Genomic DNA, 18927 nt, shown 5'->3' with positions numbered 1-18927 from the left:
AGGCATCGAGAAACCTAGTCCTTTCTCCCATTCCCGAGACACGCCAGGCTTTCACAACGCAGGAAGTGAGAAACCACTTCTCCAAGATTTCTTTTTAAAATTTTGCCCTGTGTTTCCATGTTTAAAAATAAACATAGTATAACATAAGCAACTCGGAAACAGGCCAGGCCAAAAAGTTATAGACCCTGGTGGGGAGGGTAACTCTTACCGTAACTTTGCATGGCACGCCACCTCATCACGGAACCCCTCGGGTCCTGAGGAGTGCACGGCAACAGGTTCCCCTCTGTGATTGAGAAGAGAGGAGCCAGTGACCCCATACTCCAGAGCTGCCCCTGCTTCTCTCCCCTGTCTGGCTTCGTTCCCCGCGTGACGGCAGCACTTACGTGGACCCCACTAGGCGGTTTCCAGTCCTGAGTTACTACAGTTTTAAGGCAAGAACACGCTTGTCCATCTTTTGTTACATCTCACCGTTTCAGGAAAAATCTGAGAACAAGGAGAAGGCTAAGATGGCTTCTGAAAGCCACGAGGTCAGCCCAGGCAACTGAAACAAAGGCGTCCGTCTTCCCCGAGTGGGGCCTGAGTTTGCTTATTTAGAGTTGGACTTAACAACTCTGACGCCCTGGTTTCCCAGGCCCTGGCGGACAGACGTGGAAAATGGGAAGCAGGAGTGCCGATTCATTCCCCACTTCCAGGGAAGGGAACCCAGTAATTTCTCAGCACCTGCCACCTGCCAGGCGCCGTGCTCAGTGCGCCAGAGGATTCACCGCATGTTCCTGAATCGCCACCCAGGAGGGAGCCAGGCACCCGGGGACAGCCCAGGCTGGAACACTCACCGCTTGCTCAGGACTCGTCCTGCAGCTCATAACTAACAGATCGGGGGCCGGAAGCCCAATCCGTCAGACGCCAAGACCCACCTTTCCCTCCCCCAGGCCGAGGAGAGGCCGTGCTACACAGCCTACTGTGACAGAGCCCAGGGGCCACAGCAAGAAGGAAGGGGAAGGAAAGTTCGCAGGAACCGGAGGCTAAACACACGGGCCAACAGCAGCGCGGCTCCGGACAGATCGGACACCTGCCGCCCGGGTCTGTGCCCCCACCCACAAAGGCAGCAGGTAAGGAAAGAACATCGCAAGTCGTATTCAGAATTGAGTTCCGAAGCGCGGGGAATACGGAATAACAGCTCTGAGCGCCCTGCTGGTTTCTCTTTAGTCCCAAGGCTTAGGAGTGACATATTCAAACAGCAGGCAAACCCGCTCACCCAGCACAGCTAATTCGCCCACCGCTGACAAACAACCACCACGTTTGTATCTGAATAGCGACTCCGAGGAAGTTCAACTACATCAACTACAACATCAACCACATCAACTACAACAGCCGCGGTATCAAAGCAGCCCCGTGTGCGTGGACAGTGGAACGAAGTGAGGAGATGCAGTGCCCTACAATGGGGTCCCACTCCCCCGAAGAAAGACGAGATCCTGTCGTTCACAACAACGCGCACGGCCTAGAGGGTGTTATGCCCAGTGAGGTAAGTCAGAAAAAGACAAATCTCCTATGATTTCACTCGTATGTGGACTCTATAAAACAGGACAAATGAATAAAGAAAACAAAACAGAAAAACGCTCACAAACACACAGAACCAACTGGCAGTGGCCAGAGGAGGGGGTGGGGCGATGGGCAAAATAGGTGAGGGGGTGAGGAGGTACCAACTTCCAGTTGTGGAATAAATGAGTCACGGGGATGTGACGTACAGCCGAGGGAGTACAGTCAATAACGCGGCCACAGCTCTGCATGGGGACAGATGGTAACCAGACCTACGACGATCATTTCATGATGTACGAAAATATCAAAGCCCTATGTTAGTAGACGCCTGAAACTAACATAATACAGTATGTCATTTACAACTCAATAAAAAATATTCTCAAGTTTGACCTAAAAAAACTCCCATGTGACGATACGCTGCAAGGAATAACCAGATAAACATAAATCAGGAGCATAGCTTCTGTCCCTAATTTTTCCCCCTGTGGAATTTAGCTTCAGAAATAACAGTCATTATTCTAATGCTAGAGTCGAGTTTCACGCAGTCCAGTGAAACTGGCTATTTCACATTGACAGTAATACAGAAATTGCTACTGCTGCTGACCCTCAACACTGAGGCCCATTCATGTTTTCTTCTAGTTGCAGACGAGACCACACTCTTCAGGAGAACAGTAAGCAGCAGAGGCTCACTTCCACCCAAACACTTAAGAGTTTTTAGTTACAGCAACATGGAGTCCTCGCTTTCTGTCAAAGAAATGACGCTAGAAGAATAAAGACATCAAGGGGTGTGTGTGTGTATTTATGTATATGTGTATGCGTATGTTTGGGTTTGTACACACAAACGTATCTAGGAAGATTGTTAAAAGGCAAATACAACCAGGGCGCCTGGGTGGTTCAGTCGGTTAACTGTCTGACCTCAGCTCAGGTCATGATCTCATGGTTTGTGGGTTCGAGCCCCACATCGGGCTCTGTGCTGACAACTCAGAGCCCGGAGCCTGCTTTGGATTCTGTGTCTCCCCCTCTCTCTGCCTTTCTTCCATTCAAAAGTATCTCTGTCTCTCAAAAATAGGCATTAAGAAAAAAAAAACAAGAGGCAAATACAATCAATTCTTTTTAATTTGGGCTTAATTATAACAAAATCCATGGTTATTTAAGTACAGGCAGAAGTGTTCACCTTTAACAACCTACACATAAAGACTTGCTTGCAAACGTGTTATAATTAAAATTTACGTGACACTGGCAGGTAACCGTTGTCTGCTGGCGCTGGATTATAACTGCTCATCTCCACGTCAGGCACTTCCGATCGTGGGACACACTCACCCCGTGAGGGCCTAAACTACAGTTCAGACTCCTGAGGGGACCCAACAAGGTCTGTGTGACTCCTAATATCATGCACCCTAAATGCAAAAGGATTTTAAAAACAGGTTTGTAGATTAGGGATTAAAACAAGACAGGAAAGCAAGGAAGATGGAGGAGGAAAAAAACAATTTTTCTTTATCTGAAGCAAAGGGGGTTTGTCCAGAGGGGAGAGAGGACGTGTCCAAGTTGTCAGGGCCCCTGACAAGACTCTGCGTGCTTTAAGGGCGTCAGGAACAGGAGGAAAGAGAACGTGGGGCCTGCACGGCCTACGCACACAGGACACACTGAGAACGATCAGTATTCTTGGAGCAAGCACGAGGCAGACGCTTTTGTGCTCAGAACCATCCTAGGACCTCTCCGTGTCCTGCGCGAACATTTCAGCCTCGTGACAGCCCGGCACAGCGGTGCCGACCCCGCTCTTATTGAGTGCCTGCCGTGTGACGAGCATTGCTCTTAGTTCTTGGGCACTGGGGACGCGGCAGTGAGAGAACAGGCCAGCCAGACCTCTTACGTGTGTCGTGATCGTTGAGGAGGGAAACAATGCCCGAGGACCACGCACCTGGCAGGTGGTAGGCGCTACAGCGTAAGAGTCCGGGTTACCATTGAGGTACACGGCAGCCAGCGGCAGCACAAAGAAAGCGGTATGGAGACCAGAGAAGGAAGCATCAATTCCATGTGGAAGATTCCCACGGAGGAGACGCTTACGTTTACGAGGCCCTTAAAGAGGCTGAGCCCGGTGGGCTGAAATGTCACCCGGACTGTCGCCTGGACTCTGCTGCCTGCCCCACTCAATGCCTCAGGTCCCCAGTTTAAGACACTTTCCCTCTTCTCCGGTATATGAGATCATCTATTAACACAGAAAGCTTTTTGGAACTGCGGAAGGGAAGTGACCAAAATTATTCCCTCTTATATTTTAGAAGCAGATTGTTTGTTTTTATGAGTTTAATTCCAGAGGTGAATGTATTGTAACTGGGGATGAGAATTTTAAAAGACCGAAGCTTTCCTTCCTCACGTGTAAACGTGCTGTTGGGAAATAGGCCTGCCACGCTCTATACTGTGGCTCCAAGGCTCCCAGTCTCGTGATTAAGGGTAAAGGTCCCAGAGCTGAGAGGGAGGGACCTGCAGTCCTCGTGACCTGTCCTGTGGCCTCAGACAGATCATTTAACCTCTGGCGTTTTCGCTATCCCCATCCATGCAGTAGGGGTAATGACACTGTCCTACTACCCTAGAGCTAAGAGTAGGGGAGGGGCTGCATGGGAAAGTGACACGGCAAGAAGGACAGGGAGGTGTGGGCACAGTGGCCACAGGAACTCAGTTTGGGAACTGGGTGAGGGGTGATTGGTGGAACATGGGATGTGCCCGCCTCCACAGGCTTCACCTTGGAATTCTGTCCAATCCCCATGACTGTTTCCAACTGGCTGCATCACTATCAGTAAATACCGAGAGCCCACTCGATAAACATGCCCACTCTGGGGTGAGCCGAGATTGGCTGGAAAGGGAGCGACGGGACCCTCTGCACAATAAAAATATTCTACGATAGATCTTGGTAAGAGCTTGGGCTGGACACGTGTGTTTGTCAAAACTCATCAATCGTAACTTAAGATGTGTACATTTCACTGGGGCACCTCACTGGGTGGCTCAGTCGGTTAAGCATCTGACTTCAGCTCAGGTCATGATCTCACGGTTCATGAGTTTGAGCCCCGCATCAGACTCTGGGCTGACAGCTCCGAGCCTGGAGCCTACTTCGGATTCTGTGTCTCCCTCTCTGGCCCTCCCCTGCTCAACACTCGCTCTCGTGCGCACGCTCTCTCTCTCTCTCTCAAAAATAATTAAAAAAAAAATATTTACACATTTCACTGCATATACATTTTACCAAAAAAAGTAAACTTTGAACTCTAATTAGTGATGTGCATCCTGAAGTATTAATGGATAAAATGCACCGCAATCTGTGACTTACTCTGAACCACCCGAAAGAATAAGATGGGTTAATGGATATGGATAGGAGGCTGGGTAGATAGATACGTGATCAATCAAATGTAGGAAAACGTTAATTACAGAACCTGGATGGTGGTACAGTGTCTGCTCTAAAATTCTCTCAGCTCCTCTGTGTGTCTGCACCTTCTCATAATAAAACACTGGGGGGTGGGGGCATAGCTGACACAAAGAGTAAGTTCCACAGGAGCTCAAAAGCAGAAGAACACCAAAGGGCAGGGTAGCCCAGACAGGGGGACAAAAGCTGGACTGCAGAAAGGCAGTGCTCGGCTAAGAAGCAGCTGAAGGTCTCCACAGGAGGAGAAGGATCCAAGCAAAGGAGGAGAGGCTGGAACTCACATGAAGCTGTGTATCTGAGGGGACCCACACAACTCATTAGAAACATCAAAGTGATCCACGCACATCTATCCCCCACCACCACCACCCAGCAAGCGAGACAGGCACACTCCTATCAGTCTTGTTCTGTAAATGAGAAAGCCCTTTCCGTCCACAACCCCTCAGCACTAAGCACCTACCAGGCACGAGGCATGGAAATCAAAGGGCAATCATCCCTGCCTCTGGGAGACTTGAGACAGAGCCATGAACCAGCAACTGCCTGGGTAGGGCAAGGGTGCCTGCATTAGCATCCTGGGGCACTCTGAGACAACAAAGGCAGGGACCCAACGGCCCAGGCTAGGAGGGTACTCCCAGAGTGACCACTAAGCAGAAACCCAGATGAGATGTGTTGGTAATGGAGGTAATGGAGGCAGGAGCAGAAGTTAGCAAGTTGAGCTCTAGGGAGAGAAGACAGTTTACCCTAAAGGGCAAGAGACCGCACGGATGTCCAGGAAACTGAAGTTAGTTCCCAACAACCCATGTGATCAGAGTTTAAGGGGAGAGGCGGCCAAAGATGAAGCTGAAGCGTGGGGCAGAGGCCCCATGCACAGGCCTCTGTGACTGGGGACCAGGACAACAGGAAGTTGTTGGAGGATTTCCAAAGGGGACAAACAGGAGGATTCCTGCTTCAGAAAGAGGCAGCAAGTTCGTAACGATTTCCACGTGGGTTTCTCTGAGAACAGGAAGAGATGCTTTCCAGTTGCTAAGCTATGACACAAGGTAAATTACAGGATGTGCTTCACCATGGTTATCAGCTCTGTAATCATCTGCCATTCACTATTAGTTCCCTTGTTCCAACATCAACCACACCCTCTCACCAATTAGTTACATTCGCAACACCAGAAAAAGGTATTTTGTGTCAGAGAGGCACTTTCTACGTAATAACCCATATGCACTTATTACCAACAATCAGGGAGAGAAAGGATGAGCCCAAGGGAGGATCACCACAGCTCCCCATACGCTAAAAGTGTACAAAAATGTTTTAAATGAAACACAAAGAGCCATGAGCACAGAAGAAAAAATAATTAGTGAACCTGTAGTAAAATAAGTAACTTGTATGCACCCAAACAACACTAAGAGAACATACAGGCAACCACACAGAAGAAGACATTCACACTTATTCCCAACAAGAAACTCATACTGAGAATATACACAAGTCTTACAAGTCAGGAGAGAGGGGTAGACAGAGGGAGACGGAGACAGAGAGAGAGAAGGAAGAACACTCAATGGGAAAAACGGACAAAGCACTTGTACAAAAAAGGATCTGAATAGCCAAAAGCATAGGAAAGGCATTCAACATCACTGGTTGTCAGACAAATGCAAACTAAAACCCCAGTGTTATATGGTCGCACCCCACCCTCAGCACCAGCACGGATGAAATGACTACAAACACCGAGTAGCAGTGGGGACTTGAGCACCGGGACTCACACAGCGATGGTGTGAATGAGTGCAGCCACCTTGGAAAAGTATCTGGCTCGAATGCTGAATACACGTACACCCCACACCCGGCATTCTACTCCTGGAGATACACTCAACAGAAACATCTGCAGAGGTCCACCGACACATGTGCCGAAATACTCAGAGCAGCACTATTCTCAAACGCCCCCAGAGGAAACCACCCAAACGGGCTCAGTCGTAACCTGTGACGCGTTCACAGTAGAGTGTTCTACGACAAGGAAAACAAATGGTGATGGTGGTGGGGTAGTGATGGTGGTAGCAACAAGGGTGGCAGGAGGGGTGGCAGCAACGTTGCTGATGGGGGCAGCAACTGTGGTGATGACGGTGGTGCAGGCGGTGGTGACGGTGGTGATGATGACAGTCACAGTGGGGATGGCGGTGGTGGGGACGGTAGCGGAGAGGGTGGTTAGTGGAGATGTCAATGGTGGAGATTATGGTGGCGATGGTGGCGGTATGGAGATGGTGGTGACGGTGGCGGAGATGATGGAAGCGGTGGTGGTGGTGGAGACGGTGGAGACAGTGATGGTGGCAGCGGTGGTGATGACGGTGGTGTTGGTAGAGATAACGGTGATGGTGGTGACGGTGGCGGAGACGGCAATAATAATAACAGCTAACGAGCCTGAGGCTAATAACATGCCAGGCACGTTTCCAAGCACTTTGGGTGTCTGATCTCATTTCATTCTCATTATGACCCTGTGATGTAGGTGCTGTTATTAGTGTCCTTTCACAGAAGGGGAAAAATCCAAGAGAGGTTAAATGACTTGCCCAAAGGTAATACAGAGCGAGTAAGGAAACAGGCAAAATTTGAGCACAGGCAGCATTTCCCAGTGGGGAGAGGTATAGACGGGGACAACAGGCAAGAGAAGACAGGCAGACACAGGTTTCATTTCCCTCGTGCATCAGAAGCAGTGGGAGAAACAAGGGAACGCGAGACGCACTGGGACTCGCCCCCACATTACCCCCCCAGTGGGACGAGCTCACATTACACCCCCCCACCATGGGACGAGCTCACATTAACCCTTTTTACACAGTCCAAATTCCCTCTGTCGTGGCATAACTGTTTCCAGGACAAATTCTCCCCAACTCTTCCTGGACCTTCCCTCCAACTGGAACTACAAGATGGCGTGAGGCCCTACCTCTAATAAACACTTACTTCACTTGAGTTTTCCCATTACAGTGTCATGAGCCTGCGGAGGGAGCCCTCTGCGGGGGAGTAGTATGTGGATGGCACATCCGGAAACTCAAGCTCCCGCCGTGCACCTGGCTCGCCTCACCCCTACATCAACCTCACGTGCACACCCCACATTTTCCCTCTGTTGTCTTCGCTCTCACTGGCCCATATGATTTCTCTGACTTTAGTAAATGACCGGCTTTTCTTTGCCCCTGCCTCCCTCCTATACAACACCCTCCGCCTTGATCAATGCCACTCATAACCTGTAATATACTCGGTATGCCACCACACGCTACTTGCTTCCCTCTCAGAACCTCACGTGGCAGGGGCCACCTCCCCTACCTACCCGGGAAGGAAGTGAGGCATGTAAAGGACAAATAGCTAGTAAACAGAGAAGCCAAACTCTCAACACAGGTCTTGTGACCCGCCCCGCCCAGCTCATGTGTCCTGGGACAGGAAACGGAGCACCTGCCTTCAAGAGGGAGCGCACGGGCTCTACGCCTGTACCCACGGAAAACCTGGGGCTGGGCGGATGAATCCCAGTGGCACCACGTCTGAGCCGCTAACGTTTCTCTCCATCCATTCAAGAGCGTCCTTCCTGAGGATCTGGTACATGTGAAGAGCACCAGGGACGAAGGAGCAGTCTTCATTCCTTTGTGTGCCTTTCACACACCCATTTCACGATGGCAGCAAATTAAAAGAGTAAGAAGCTTTTACGGTTTCTGAGCACCGGTTATTCAAAGTGTCTCTTTGGCAAAAAGACAAGACAAACATTTCTGGGGTCAAACCCACCTTTGGTGGTGAGAAGTCTGGAGGTGACTTCCAGTGTCTCCAGTGGCTCCGTCCCAATATTTTCCAATTGGATGACGAGTTGCTGAGCCTCCCCGTTGTAAAGCTGGACGGACACATTAGTAGAGATTTCATCACCAGAGGAGGGTTGCAAGGAATGGGCAGATCTGAAATAGCAGTAAGAATTACAGGGATTTTTTAAAAGAAAGAATCAAAGTAAAGAAAAACAACGGCATCTCAGAATATTCACATCCCCAGACTTAACACGTTCCAGAAGCAGGAAGTGGCGAAGCCCGGCTTTCAACATGGAACTCAATCTGAGCTATCAGGAGGGGAGGGTGAGCGCCACATGCGGAGGGCGATCCACACACAGACGCATCTGGGGTTTCCACTCTGCCTCAGCGTCGTGTGTGTGTGTGTGTGTGTGTGTGTGTGTGTACGTGCGTGCGCACGTGTAGCATAAAAATACTTAACTACTGGATTATGGTGAGGCCTACGAGACACAGTGAATTAATTCAAATGATCTGTGAACCGTCACTCTCTAAAAAGAAATTTTTAAATCTCATGCTCACAATTGTCTTGGGAAAACCCACAGACTGAAGAAGAAAACAGGACTGTTCCGACGGATACCATGGGGACTGGAGTGGCGAGTACGTACAAGAGACTCCACGTCACAGGTACAAACGACAACCAATCCCTGCAAGTGCCTAAGGGGACACAGGGCAGCTGGGCGGCGTCCTCGGGCCACATGGCATCCTCTGCGTGGCCAGGTGAGGCCCAGGCCTCGTGGGAGCGCAGGCCAGCATGCAGCCCAAAGGCTGCGCCACAACCTCAGGTTCAAAAGCACATACAATGCTCTGGAGAAGACTGGCCACAAAAGAAAGGGGGTGGTCACTGGAGGAAAGGGTGAACATTCTTTCCTGGGGTCCCAAGAGCCCACGTGGCCCCCCACTCTCTTCCTCCTTACACCTGAAGGATTTCCACAGAAAGCCCATGAGTCTACACCATATACTGAACTGACCCAGAAGTGGACAAAGACTCCGGGCCACACCACCCCCACCCAGCAAGTGCCCAACAGCCTCCCCGCCAGCCAGGTCTTTCTAACTCTGCTCCCGGCCACAGAACAAAGGACCAGGGTCAGACCCAAGTCCCATTCTACATGCCACAAGACAGCTTCATATCCCCACACTGCCCCAAAAAAAGATGGCAAGGAATGTGCCGGACAGTGCTGGTCTCACCCCTCTGGCATCCAAGGGAGGAGACGGGGTTTAAACAAGTTGGGCATACCGAGCCAGCCCTGCCCTTCCTGGGGGCCTCCTGCCCCAGGCTCTGAGAGAGGAGCTTCTGTATCCAAACCACATTTGCAGAAAATAATAGCATAATGAATCAAGGTGAATTACTTCACATTTTACACCTTTAAAGTTACTCATGAGTCAAGAAATAAACTTTCTCCGTCAAGGAAGGGAGATGAGTCCTATCCTCACTATAAACAAACTTCTTTCCAGATTTTAATTTGCAGTCCTTCTTAAGTGCAAAAGCTGTTTGTAGTCAACTTGAAATTGCAGAGGACGTATACAGAAAAACTAAAACACAGTGAGACTACTTACTTCGCCTCTCAAACAGAGAGGATACCAGCCCCTCTGGGACCATAGAAAAAGAAGGCGGGAGAAAGCAGAACCTTAGCCAGGCCACAGGGCCTGGCCGACACAGGTGCCGACTGTCCCTGAGTACAGGGTTCTATGTGACAGAGCCGGGGCCAGAAAGGGGCTGAGTCCTGGGTGAGCCGTGGCAGGAAGAGGATGGCAGTCAGACATGTCCCCTTTTCTGGGCATATTTTTTCCTTGCTTGATCATCTGGCTAACTTGTGTGAATCTTGTAAGGCCCAATTTAAACATCATATCTGTGATATGATGCCTTCCTAAACCATGAACAGGAGTCTTCAGGTTAAGGAGCACTTAGCAAACTTGACTACGGTGAGTCTGGCTCCCCTCCGGACATGAGCTCCTACAACAGGCAAGGCCCAGGTCGAGGGCATTTCTGATTACTTGCTAGTCCTATAGACTAGGCCCAGATCACATGGCAGGCATCAAAAAAACGTGTGGGAGTGAATGTGTTAACTCAGTCACAAGGATACTGATGTTAGATTAATCAGAAGCAACACTCATTTAAAGAATAGTCATCTGAAATCATGTGCTCCACACTAAAACCAACAAAATTCATTTTTTTTAACTGAGGTGTTACATACAATGAAATTCACTTGTTTTGAGTATATAATCCAATCATTTTAGCAAATTTACTGAGTAATAGAACTGTCACTGACAACCAACCTGTTTTAAAACATTTCCATTATCCAAACTGAGTATCTTTATGATGTACATTTTGAAGCAATTAAAATAGAAATTTTTTTAGCATATGTTATATGGCTATGCAAAAAATAATAAATGATACTCACATAATGTGACATCATCTCAATATTCAAACATACATTTGCAAAAAGAAGGTAGATAAGCGATGGAAAGAAAAACCAGAAAGCATTCACAGTAACTGTCTCTGGGACTTCAGAGATATACTTCCCTTTTTTCTTCATGTCTTCCTACAAGGCTACTTTTCTACTTTTTATAAGGTAAAAGTTAACTGTCTTTCACACAAAAAAAAAAAAGATTACAAAGGCTAATTTCACATTTTGTTCCGTTCGTGGTAAGAAACATTTCAACCGTGTTGTGCTTCACTTTAAGCAAAGCATATTGCCTACTGGTTACCTTGAAGAAACCCTTCACCCATATTTTTTTTTAACGTTTATTTATTTTTTTGAGACAGAGAGAGACAGAGCATGAAAGGGGGAGGGTCAAAGAGAGAGGGAGACAGAGAATCCGAAACAGGCTCTAGGCTCTGAGCTGTCAGCACAGAGCCCGACATGGGGCTCAAACTCACAAACTGCCAAGATCATGACCTGAGCTGAAGTCGGATGCTCAACCAACAGAGCCATCCACGCTCCCCAACCCATATTTTGATCCTAAGAATCATATATTAACTCAGATTCTTGGTACCATTAAAAATGTCTACTACAGAGGCACCTGGGTGGCTCAGTGGGTTGAGCATCTGACTTCTGCTCAGGTCATGATATCACAGTTTGCGGGTTCAAGCCCCGCGTCAGGTTCTGTGCTGACAGCTCAGAGCCTGGGGCCTGCTTCAGATTCTGTGTCTCCCTCTCTCTCTCTGCCCCTCCCTCGTTCATGTGCTGGCTCTCTCTCTCACTCTCTCTCTCTCTCTCTCTCTCTCTCTCTCTCAAAAATAAACACTAAAGAAATTTAAGAAAAAAGAAGAAAAGAAATGTCTCCTCCCAACTACTCTGTGCACCCTTTCTTGTCAGAAGGCAGATGCCTGCGCCCTACCTGGGCAGTGAGGTGCTGATCTGCAGCCTGGGCAGGGCGGGAATGACCTCCACCGTGGAGCCACTGGTCTTCACTCCCGGGAGGTTGTCCAGCAGACAGTCACTGAAGACGCCGAAGACCGTGGTATGGTAACCTGGGAAGCGAAATGAAGAGCTTCACAGCCCCTGGACAGGCCTCCAGCCTCGGGCCCACACCTAAAGGCAGACTCCAGCAGGGAGGAGCACGGCCCCCCGCCCCAGACCTGTGTCCGGTCAGCCCTCACCCCGCCGGCCCCACCCGCAGCTCAGCCTGAAACCCTGGGTGACGCACGCAGAGGGGTGACAGTCCCCGCATTCCTACCCACGGGGCCGACTGGGTCGCAGCAAAAGCACATGCGGGTCTTGGTCAACTGAGTCAACTTAAGACCAGGTCTCACCGCTCTCACGATCTGCTTTTCAAATCTGCCCGTCTCTAAGACAGTGATAGCTAGCGTTCCTTTGCAGGACATAACGTGACTGAGTAAGTATCTGGAAAATGATCCGACATCTTCCGGGGACAGATCGAAGTTCAAGAGCCAACTATGGTGACTATGACTGCTACGCGATATGACAAGCCTGCTGGATGTGTGCAAACACCGTAATCTAAGATTAGCGAGTTTCTCGTGCCAAAAACAACAAAAAAACCTCCACTGCTTAGACAAGCACTTGAAATTACTTAAGAAAGCTTTAAAATGGCTTTTGAAATTTCGAGAGAGAATTATTATAAACAATATTCACCGTATAACAAAATTAAACCATGCCCACGGGCTAAATGCTCTGTGCCTTCACATTAACGGAATGGATACTGATCAGAGAAGACAGCTGTTGGCCCGATAGCCGTGTCCTTCACCTTCTGCCAGCGTTAAACTGCTCTGGCGACTCAAAGTTACCCATCACGGCACCCACACTTCCTTCCTTTGGAAATAGGTCACTTAAAAGCCTTCTTTCATTTAGCCTGCGAACATTTTCCTCCCCAGAAACCCACATCTGGTGTAACGCCCCTGCATATCCTTCTTTCTATAAAACCCGATATAGGGGCACCTGGGTGGCTCCGTCAGTTAAGTGGCTGACTTCGGCTCAGGTCATGATCTCACAGCTTGTGAGTTCAAGCCCCGCGTCGGGCTCTGTGCTGACAGCTCAGAGCCTGGAGCCGGCTTCGGATTCTGTGTCTCCCTCTCTCTCTCTGCCCCTCCCCTGCTCACACTCTGTCTCTCTCTCTCTCTCTGTCTCTCAAAAAATAAACATTAAAACATTTTAAAAATAAATAAATAAATAAAACCCAATACAATGTGGTTTTGCCTAAGCAAACTTTGTTTTCCACTTCTTCATTAAAATCAGTCATTTTCCCTTTCTTACCTGTTGCTGAAAATGACTACAAAGAAATTCAAAACCTGATGACCAATCCTGCCGTGTCTAATCATATTTCTGAGAATACACAGTCAGCCCTTCCCACTTTGCACAGCAGGTGCGCCAAAAATGAACACCAACCAGTCTGTACCAATAAGAGCTGTGCTACCAGGGCTCTGAATCCCCGTGCACCGGTTATCGGTTATTGGTTAGCCCGTCAGTCCTAATTATTTCCTCTGCCATCCGTCTCCCTCCCTCCACTCCCCGGTCACGGCTGTGGCCCTACCTTTGTCATTTCATCCCTGGATTATGCCAACAACTTCACAGTCGGTCTCCCTGCCTCCCGCCCATCTCCAGCCCACATTGCACGCAGCAGCCTGGGGTCCCTCTGGACTGCCCGCCTGGCTGTATCTCTCCTCGAATCGAATGCGGCCCGCGGGAGAAAACCAGCATCCCGTGGCATGATTTACAAGGCCCTTCCAGGTCTGTCCTCTGTCTCCCTCCCTTCACGGCCTCGTCACCCCTCAGCTTTGGGCCAGGTCCTCAGAGCCGCCCCTGGTTCCCCAACACACGCGGGTCTCTGGACCACTTGTTCTTTCTGCCTGGAAGCCCCCTACTCCCCACCCCATCCACTCGCATAATTCCCCTTTGGCCTTCAAAGCTCAGGGTCCCTCAGTAGGAGAAAGAAAGTCCTTCTCGGGCCACACTCCCCTTCTGGGCCTTCTCCCCCACGTTCGGCCACTCACGTGCTCGGCCCCTCCCGGCACTTGCTGCCACATATCCTAACCCACCTCACCCCCCGCAGACATCGCCCTTCCCCAGAACTGTCCCCATTTCAGTCACTAAGTATCTACTGAAGACCCACCGCATGCCAGGGACCAGCAAGACTGACGAGCCCAGTGAGCAGTTGCAACCACTGGCCTGGAGGGACACACGCGGGTGCGGTAGGCACCTGACTCAGCACGGAGAAGCTGAGCACAATCCCCAAGGAGAGAGGAAACGTGAGCCAAGAACTGAGAGAGGCACAGGGCCAGGCAAGTCCGGAAGCAGCAGCAGAAGGAAAAGCACAGGCAGAGGCTCAGAAAGCCTATGGGAGGGACGCGTAACTCAGGGGGAGGGGAGGGGCACGAGGCGCCACGGGCCCGGATCACACGGGGGAGCTCCGAAGCCACGTTACGGAGTCCAGCCCGGATGGGGCAGGTATGGGGAAGGTGCTAAGACTCGTGGTTAAGAGATGACACGGGCAGATGGGCACTGCGGAAAGGCCACTTGACAGCAGTGTGGGAAGCGGGCTCACCAGCCACCAAGACTTGACAGAGAAAGATGAGCCCGTCCGTTGCTTTTGTGACAAACCCTGTAAGAAGGTCTCCTTCTGTCTCTGAGGGCCTGCAGAGGCAGACAGGAGCACTGAGGTTCCCGTCAGTAGGGCAGGGGCAGGGGTGGGGCTGGTGAGAGGCGGCAGGGGGCAAGGCAGCATCCGAGGACCCGCTTCGGGCACCCAGCAGGATGGTGACGCCCTCACCGAGACGGGGCAACCAAGGTGCCAGCCGGTCAGTGGTTGGCTATGCAGGTTCAGGAAAGGGGTCTGGACGGAGCCACGGCCTGGGAATCAGCAGCACATGGATGAGCCCTGAGGCCAGAGAAGTCACTGAGAGGACAGAGACTGCCTAGAGGTAGCCCGATGGGGGCGGGGGGGGGGGGAAGAGGGCAGATGGGGGAAGGGAGGAGGGAAGGACAGAGCCTGGCCCTGAGGAATACCACGGAGGGTCATGTAGAAGCAGCATCTGCAGGGCACTGAGTGTGAAGGGGAGCAGAAGGGGTGTCTGACAGAAGCTGGAGGAGGATGCCCACGAGGACGGGTGGGCCCAGCAGCAATGGCAGACCAAACTGGGTCAGCCAGGGACAACCCCCGCACACGGCAGGTCACAACACCAACAGAGAGGGGGACAGTGGACTCTGCGTGTCTACACGGACCCTTGATGAGGTGTGGCAGGAGGGCCCGATGGCGGAGGGGAGCCCACAGGCACATCTGCAGACCCACCGGAGGAGATGGGCTGCACAGAACGGTGACAGGAGGGCGAGGAGGCCAGACACGGAGTCGGACCCCTCCCGCTGTAACAGCGCTGAGGGCCGACTGCGTCCCGGGCACTCGGAACCGTTCCTCTCCATGTCGCAGCCCCAGGCATCGTGATCTGGCCATCGCCCCTGGACTGGGACTGACACCCGGGACCAGTGACGGGCCTCCGTGGGGCAGGACGGGGGTTCGGCAGCCCTGCTCGAGCTGCACTCAGAAAGCAAGTCTCCTTACCGTTCACAGTAATCATTCCAGTCGTCTGTGGGACCCCAACGAGAGTCACTGGGTAAAGACCAGACTCCGCCGGAAGGGAGAGCGCCGCGGGGAGAGACTCGAAGTCCACGCCGCTGGTGAGGAGCCCCTAAAACAAGCAATAGCAACGTGGGACACAGCACAAAGCACCGCTGCCTCACGGGTCCCCCCAGACGCAGGGCGCCCGCCCGCCCACAGGCCCAGGCCAGCAGGAGGAGGACGGCAACGCCTGGCCTGCGCCAAGGTCCACAGAGAGCCGCAGGCTTGGTCTCGCCGTGCACGTGACACAGACAACCTGGAAACGGGCAGCACTGTGGGTGCCTGCACAATTCCATCTCGATGTTAGCCCTGCCTTCCGTTGCTTTGCCAAGTTGGAATGTAAACGTAATGGAAAAAAATAAAATACGTGAACACAGAGAAAAAAACAAAGGATGGAAATACGATCACCCCTCAACACCCCTCACTGAATGATCAAGTCACGTCACCATGTGCCAGGCTGTGCTCCACAGGGAACAAGGCAGATTCCTCGGCTTCGGGGAGCCGCCCACAACCCTCAACAGCACAGGGATGTCAGTGCTCAGCACTTCTTCTCGGCGCTGTAACAGAGGTCCTACCCAGTGCAAGAGGCAAGAAAAAGACACTAAAGGCACGCAAACAGTTTACTCGCAAAAACCAAAACTATAAACATAAAAAGCCCTGTGGAAACCACAAGGAACCTTGAACTGACAAGTGCGTTTAGCAAAGGCACAAAGTCCGTGTGAAAAAAAGCAAAGGTATTTCTATAATCCAGCAACAAAGAAAAAATATTAGAAAATAAAATACAAAAACACCATTAACTAAGAGAACAGAAACATCGACCGCGTGGCAGTCGAGCTGACGAACGACGGGTAAAGAGTGCTCCCCAGGCGAGGACACGCACGAAGGAGAGGCCCAGGACCTTTCTGGGGCTTGTCTTCCGCGGTGCCGCGGTCTACGTGGCCCTGAACCTACCAGACCCAGACACGCTACAGGACTGAGCCACTGAGCCAGCACAACGGTGCCGGGGCCCCAGTTCTCACGCTGACGGAAAGGACAAGGCGTGGGAAGGAGGAAGGCAGGACAGGGCCCCGTGGAGACTGGCGAGAGCCGGCGGCACCACCCTGAAGTCAGGGCTGACGCAGTCTGTACGTGTATCGTGCACACAAGTGCGTATGGGCACGGGTGTGCGCGTGTATGCAGATGTGTGCATGCAGGTGTATCTGTAAGCACATGTCTGCGTGCACGCGCGCATGCTTTTCCTCACTCTGTCTCTAGAGAGCCCCCAGAAGCAGACACTCCAGCAACACGGAGCGCACCTAGGCCCAGATGTGGAGCAAAAGCGCGCAATGATCTCCATGCAGAACAGAGGCAGTGGGCCAGAGAGCAGGCACAGAAACCAGAGGATGGCTACTGGCTCCAGGCAAAATGTGTCGGCATTTTATTTCTTCTCAAAATAGCGATAAGCAAACGTGGCGAAACGTGGACGGTGGACATTCTAGGAAGGCCTAACACTCCCTGTAACATTTCATACGCTTGAAATATTTCGTTATTTTTTCATTCTGGCCACGATCTCTGGGCTACCTTCTAGTGGCAATTTGTATTTTATCCTTTGTGCTTCCTAACTTTTTATTGAAAAGCACATATTACTTTTAAACCAGATAAAAATAAAAGCCACTTTTTAAGACAAAAAAGATCAGTGTGTCAGAAAGAACAGCAAGCATCTGATACTTGAAGCACTTTGGGGAAAATTCTCTAAACAATTATTTCCCGATTCAGGCCAAGAGACAGAAAGTCACCATTAAAAGGCCTGATGCGAGAGCAAACCCTAAAGCGGGCAGCTTCTTGCACAAGAGGAGGACGACAGTACTCACTCCTGCCGGCCTCCTCTCTGAGTGACCTCAGGGCCGCAGGCTTGACGGTGGGCTGAGTGTCTCAGAGCTCAAATGAATTCTGGAGACCTATGCCTCACGCGGAGAGCCGGCACAGTACCTTCGATAACCACCAGTGGGCCGGGTGCACTCCCACTCTTCCTTCTATTCGCAGCTAAGCCTTTGTCTCTCCGGAAAGCCTTCCTGGACTCTCCACGGGGACCCTGCAGCATCTCGTGCGCCCACAGCACTGACCGCGGCAGGGACCAGGTCTCCCAAGGACCCTGCCCGCGGCCTGATACGTGGCATGAGCACTCAGCAAGACATCTGCCTGAAAAGCCCACCTCTTACCCTGAGCGTAAGTCATTCAACTCTGAAGGAAAACGTGAACGATCTCAAAACCATCCTTCGCAAGTCTCTGAAAAATTACCAAGCAGTACTATACGCTAACATGCAGCATTAGATAACAACATACGGCACAAAGCCTACGTGACAACACACAGCAGCCGGTGGTGACCCGAGGCACCGAGCAGTGCTACATAATAATAAGCAGAGAAGACTTGAGAAACGGAACCCGCGTGACGGGTGGGAGGCTCTGCTCCGAAAACAGGATGAATCTGGAGAGACAATACACATCTCCTTCCCACGGACTGTGGAATTGGGTGAGTGGCCCCAGGAGAGACCGCTACGGAGTGAACCTTCAATGCCCTCCACAAAACATGGGAACAGAAAAGCAGAATTCAAAGCGAAGAGAAACCTCACACTGGCGGTGCAGTAACTTCCACTCTTACTCCACACAGTCTGCTCTTCCCTCAGGCCTTGATCGTCTAGCAATAAAGTAAGGCTGATACTGAGCAGTGGACATAATATACACTTCGTAACCTGTGCCAATCTCATGTAAATTTCAACATGATTATTTCAAATCTCACATCCAATCGACTACGCTTGGTATGTGTTCAAATCAGAGGTTATCTGTTCACGGATTCAACCACAGAGCACCAAGCACTAAGGACGCAGAAATGACAAGACATGGTCGGTCTTCCTTCACAAAACCTTATAGTCTCTGGCAAAACAAATATAAAAATAGACACATATCATAGGGCGTGTGTCTCAAACATTAATTTAAAAACTTAGTTTCATGGTAAGCTGGTGTTGAGCCCAAAAGGTCAGTGGTTAGTGATACGTACCATGTTTTCAACTCGGAGTTCAAACGGCATCGGGTTGTAGACCATCAGCTGAACTTCACACACGTCTCCTTGAACCCACTGGAAATCTAGAAACA

At 50.9% G+C, this 18927-nt stretch overlaps 1 protein-coding gene across 8 annotated transcripts in view; it reads right to left on the bottom strand.

Annotated features, from left to right (window-relative positions):
• Positions 1-18927, bottom strand: part of TRAPPC9 (trafficking protein particle complex subunit 9) — a 566520-nt gene that overhangs the window by 417239 nt on the left and 130354 nt on the right. For all 8 annotated transcript variants that reach the window (XM_053208248.1, XM_053208250.1, XM_053208253.1 and 5 more), the window contains 4 exons: positions 18833-18918; positions 15742-15868; positions 12070-12202; positions 8681-8844 (listed from right to left, as the gene is read on the bottom strand). In XM_053208248.1, coding sequence (XP_053064223.1) covers positions 8681-8844; positions 12070-12202; positions 15742-15868; positions 18833-18918 — 510 coding nt within the window. The remainder of the gene's footprint in view (positions 1-8680; positions 8845-12069; positions 12203-15741; positions 15869-18832; positions 18919-18927) is intronic.

This window comes from Acinonyx jubatus, chromosome F2, assembly GCF_027475565.1.
Source record: "Acinonyx jubatus isolate Ajub_Pintada_27869175 chromosome F2, VMU_Ajub_asm_v1.0, whole genome shotgun sequence".
Classification (NCBI taxonomy): domain Eukaryota; kingdom Metazoa; phylum Chordata; class Mammalia; order Carnivora; family Felidae; genus Acinonyx; species Acinonyx jubatus.
Note: the sequence above shows the minus strand (reverse complement) of the source record. Positions and strands in the feature narration are given on the sequence as shown.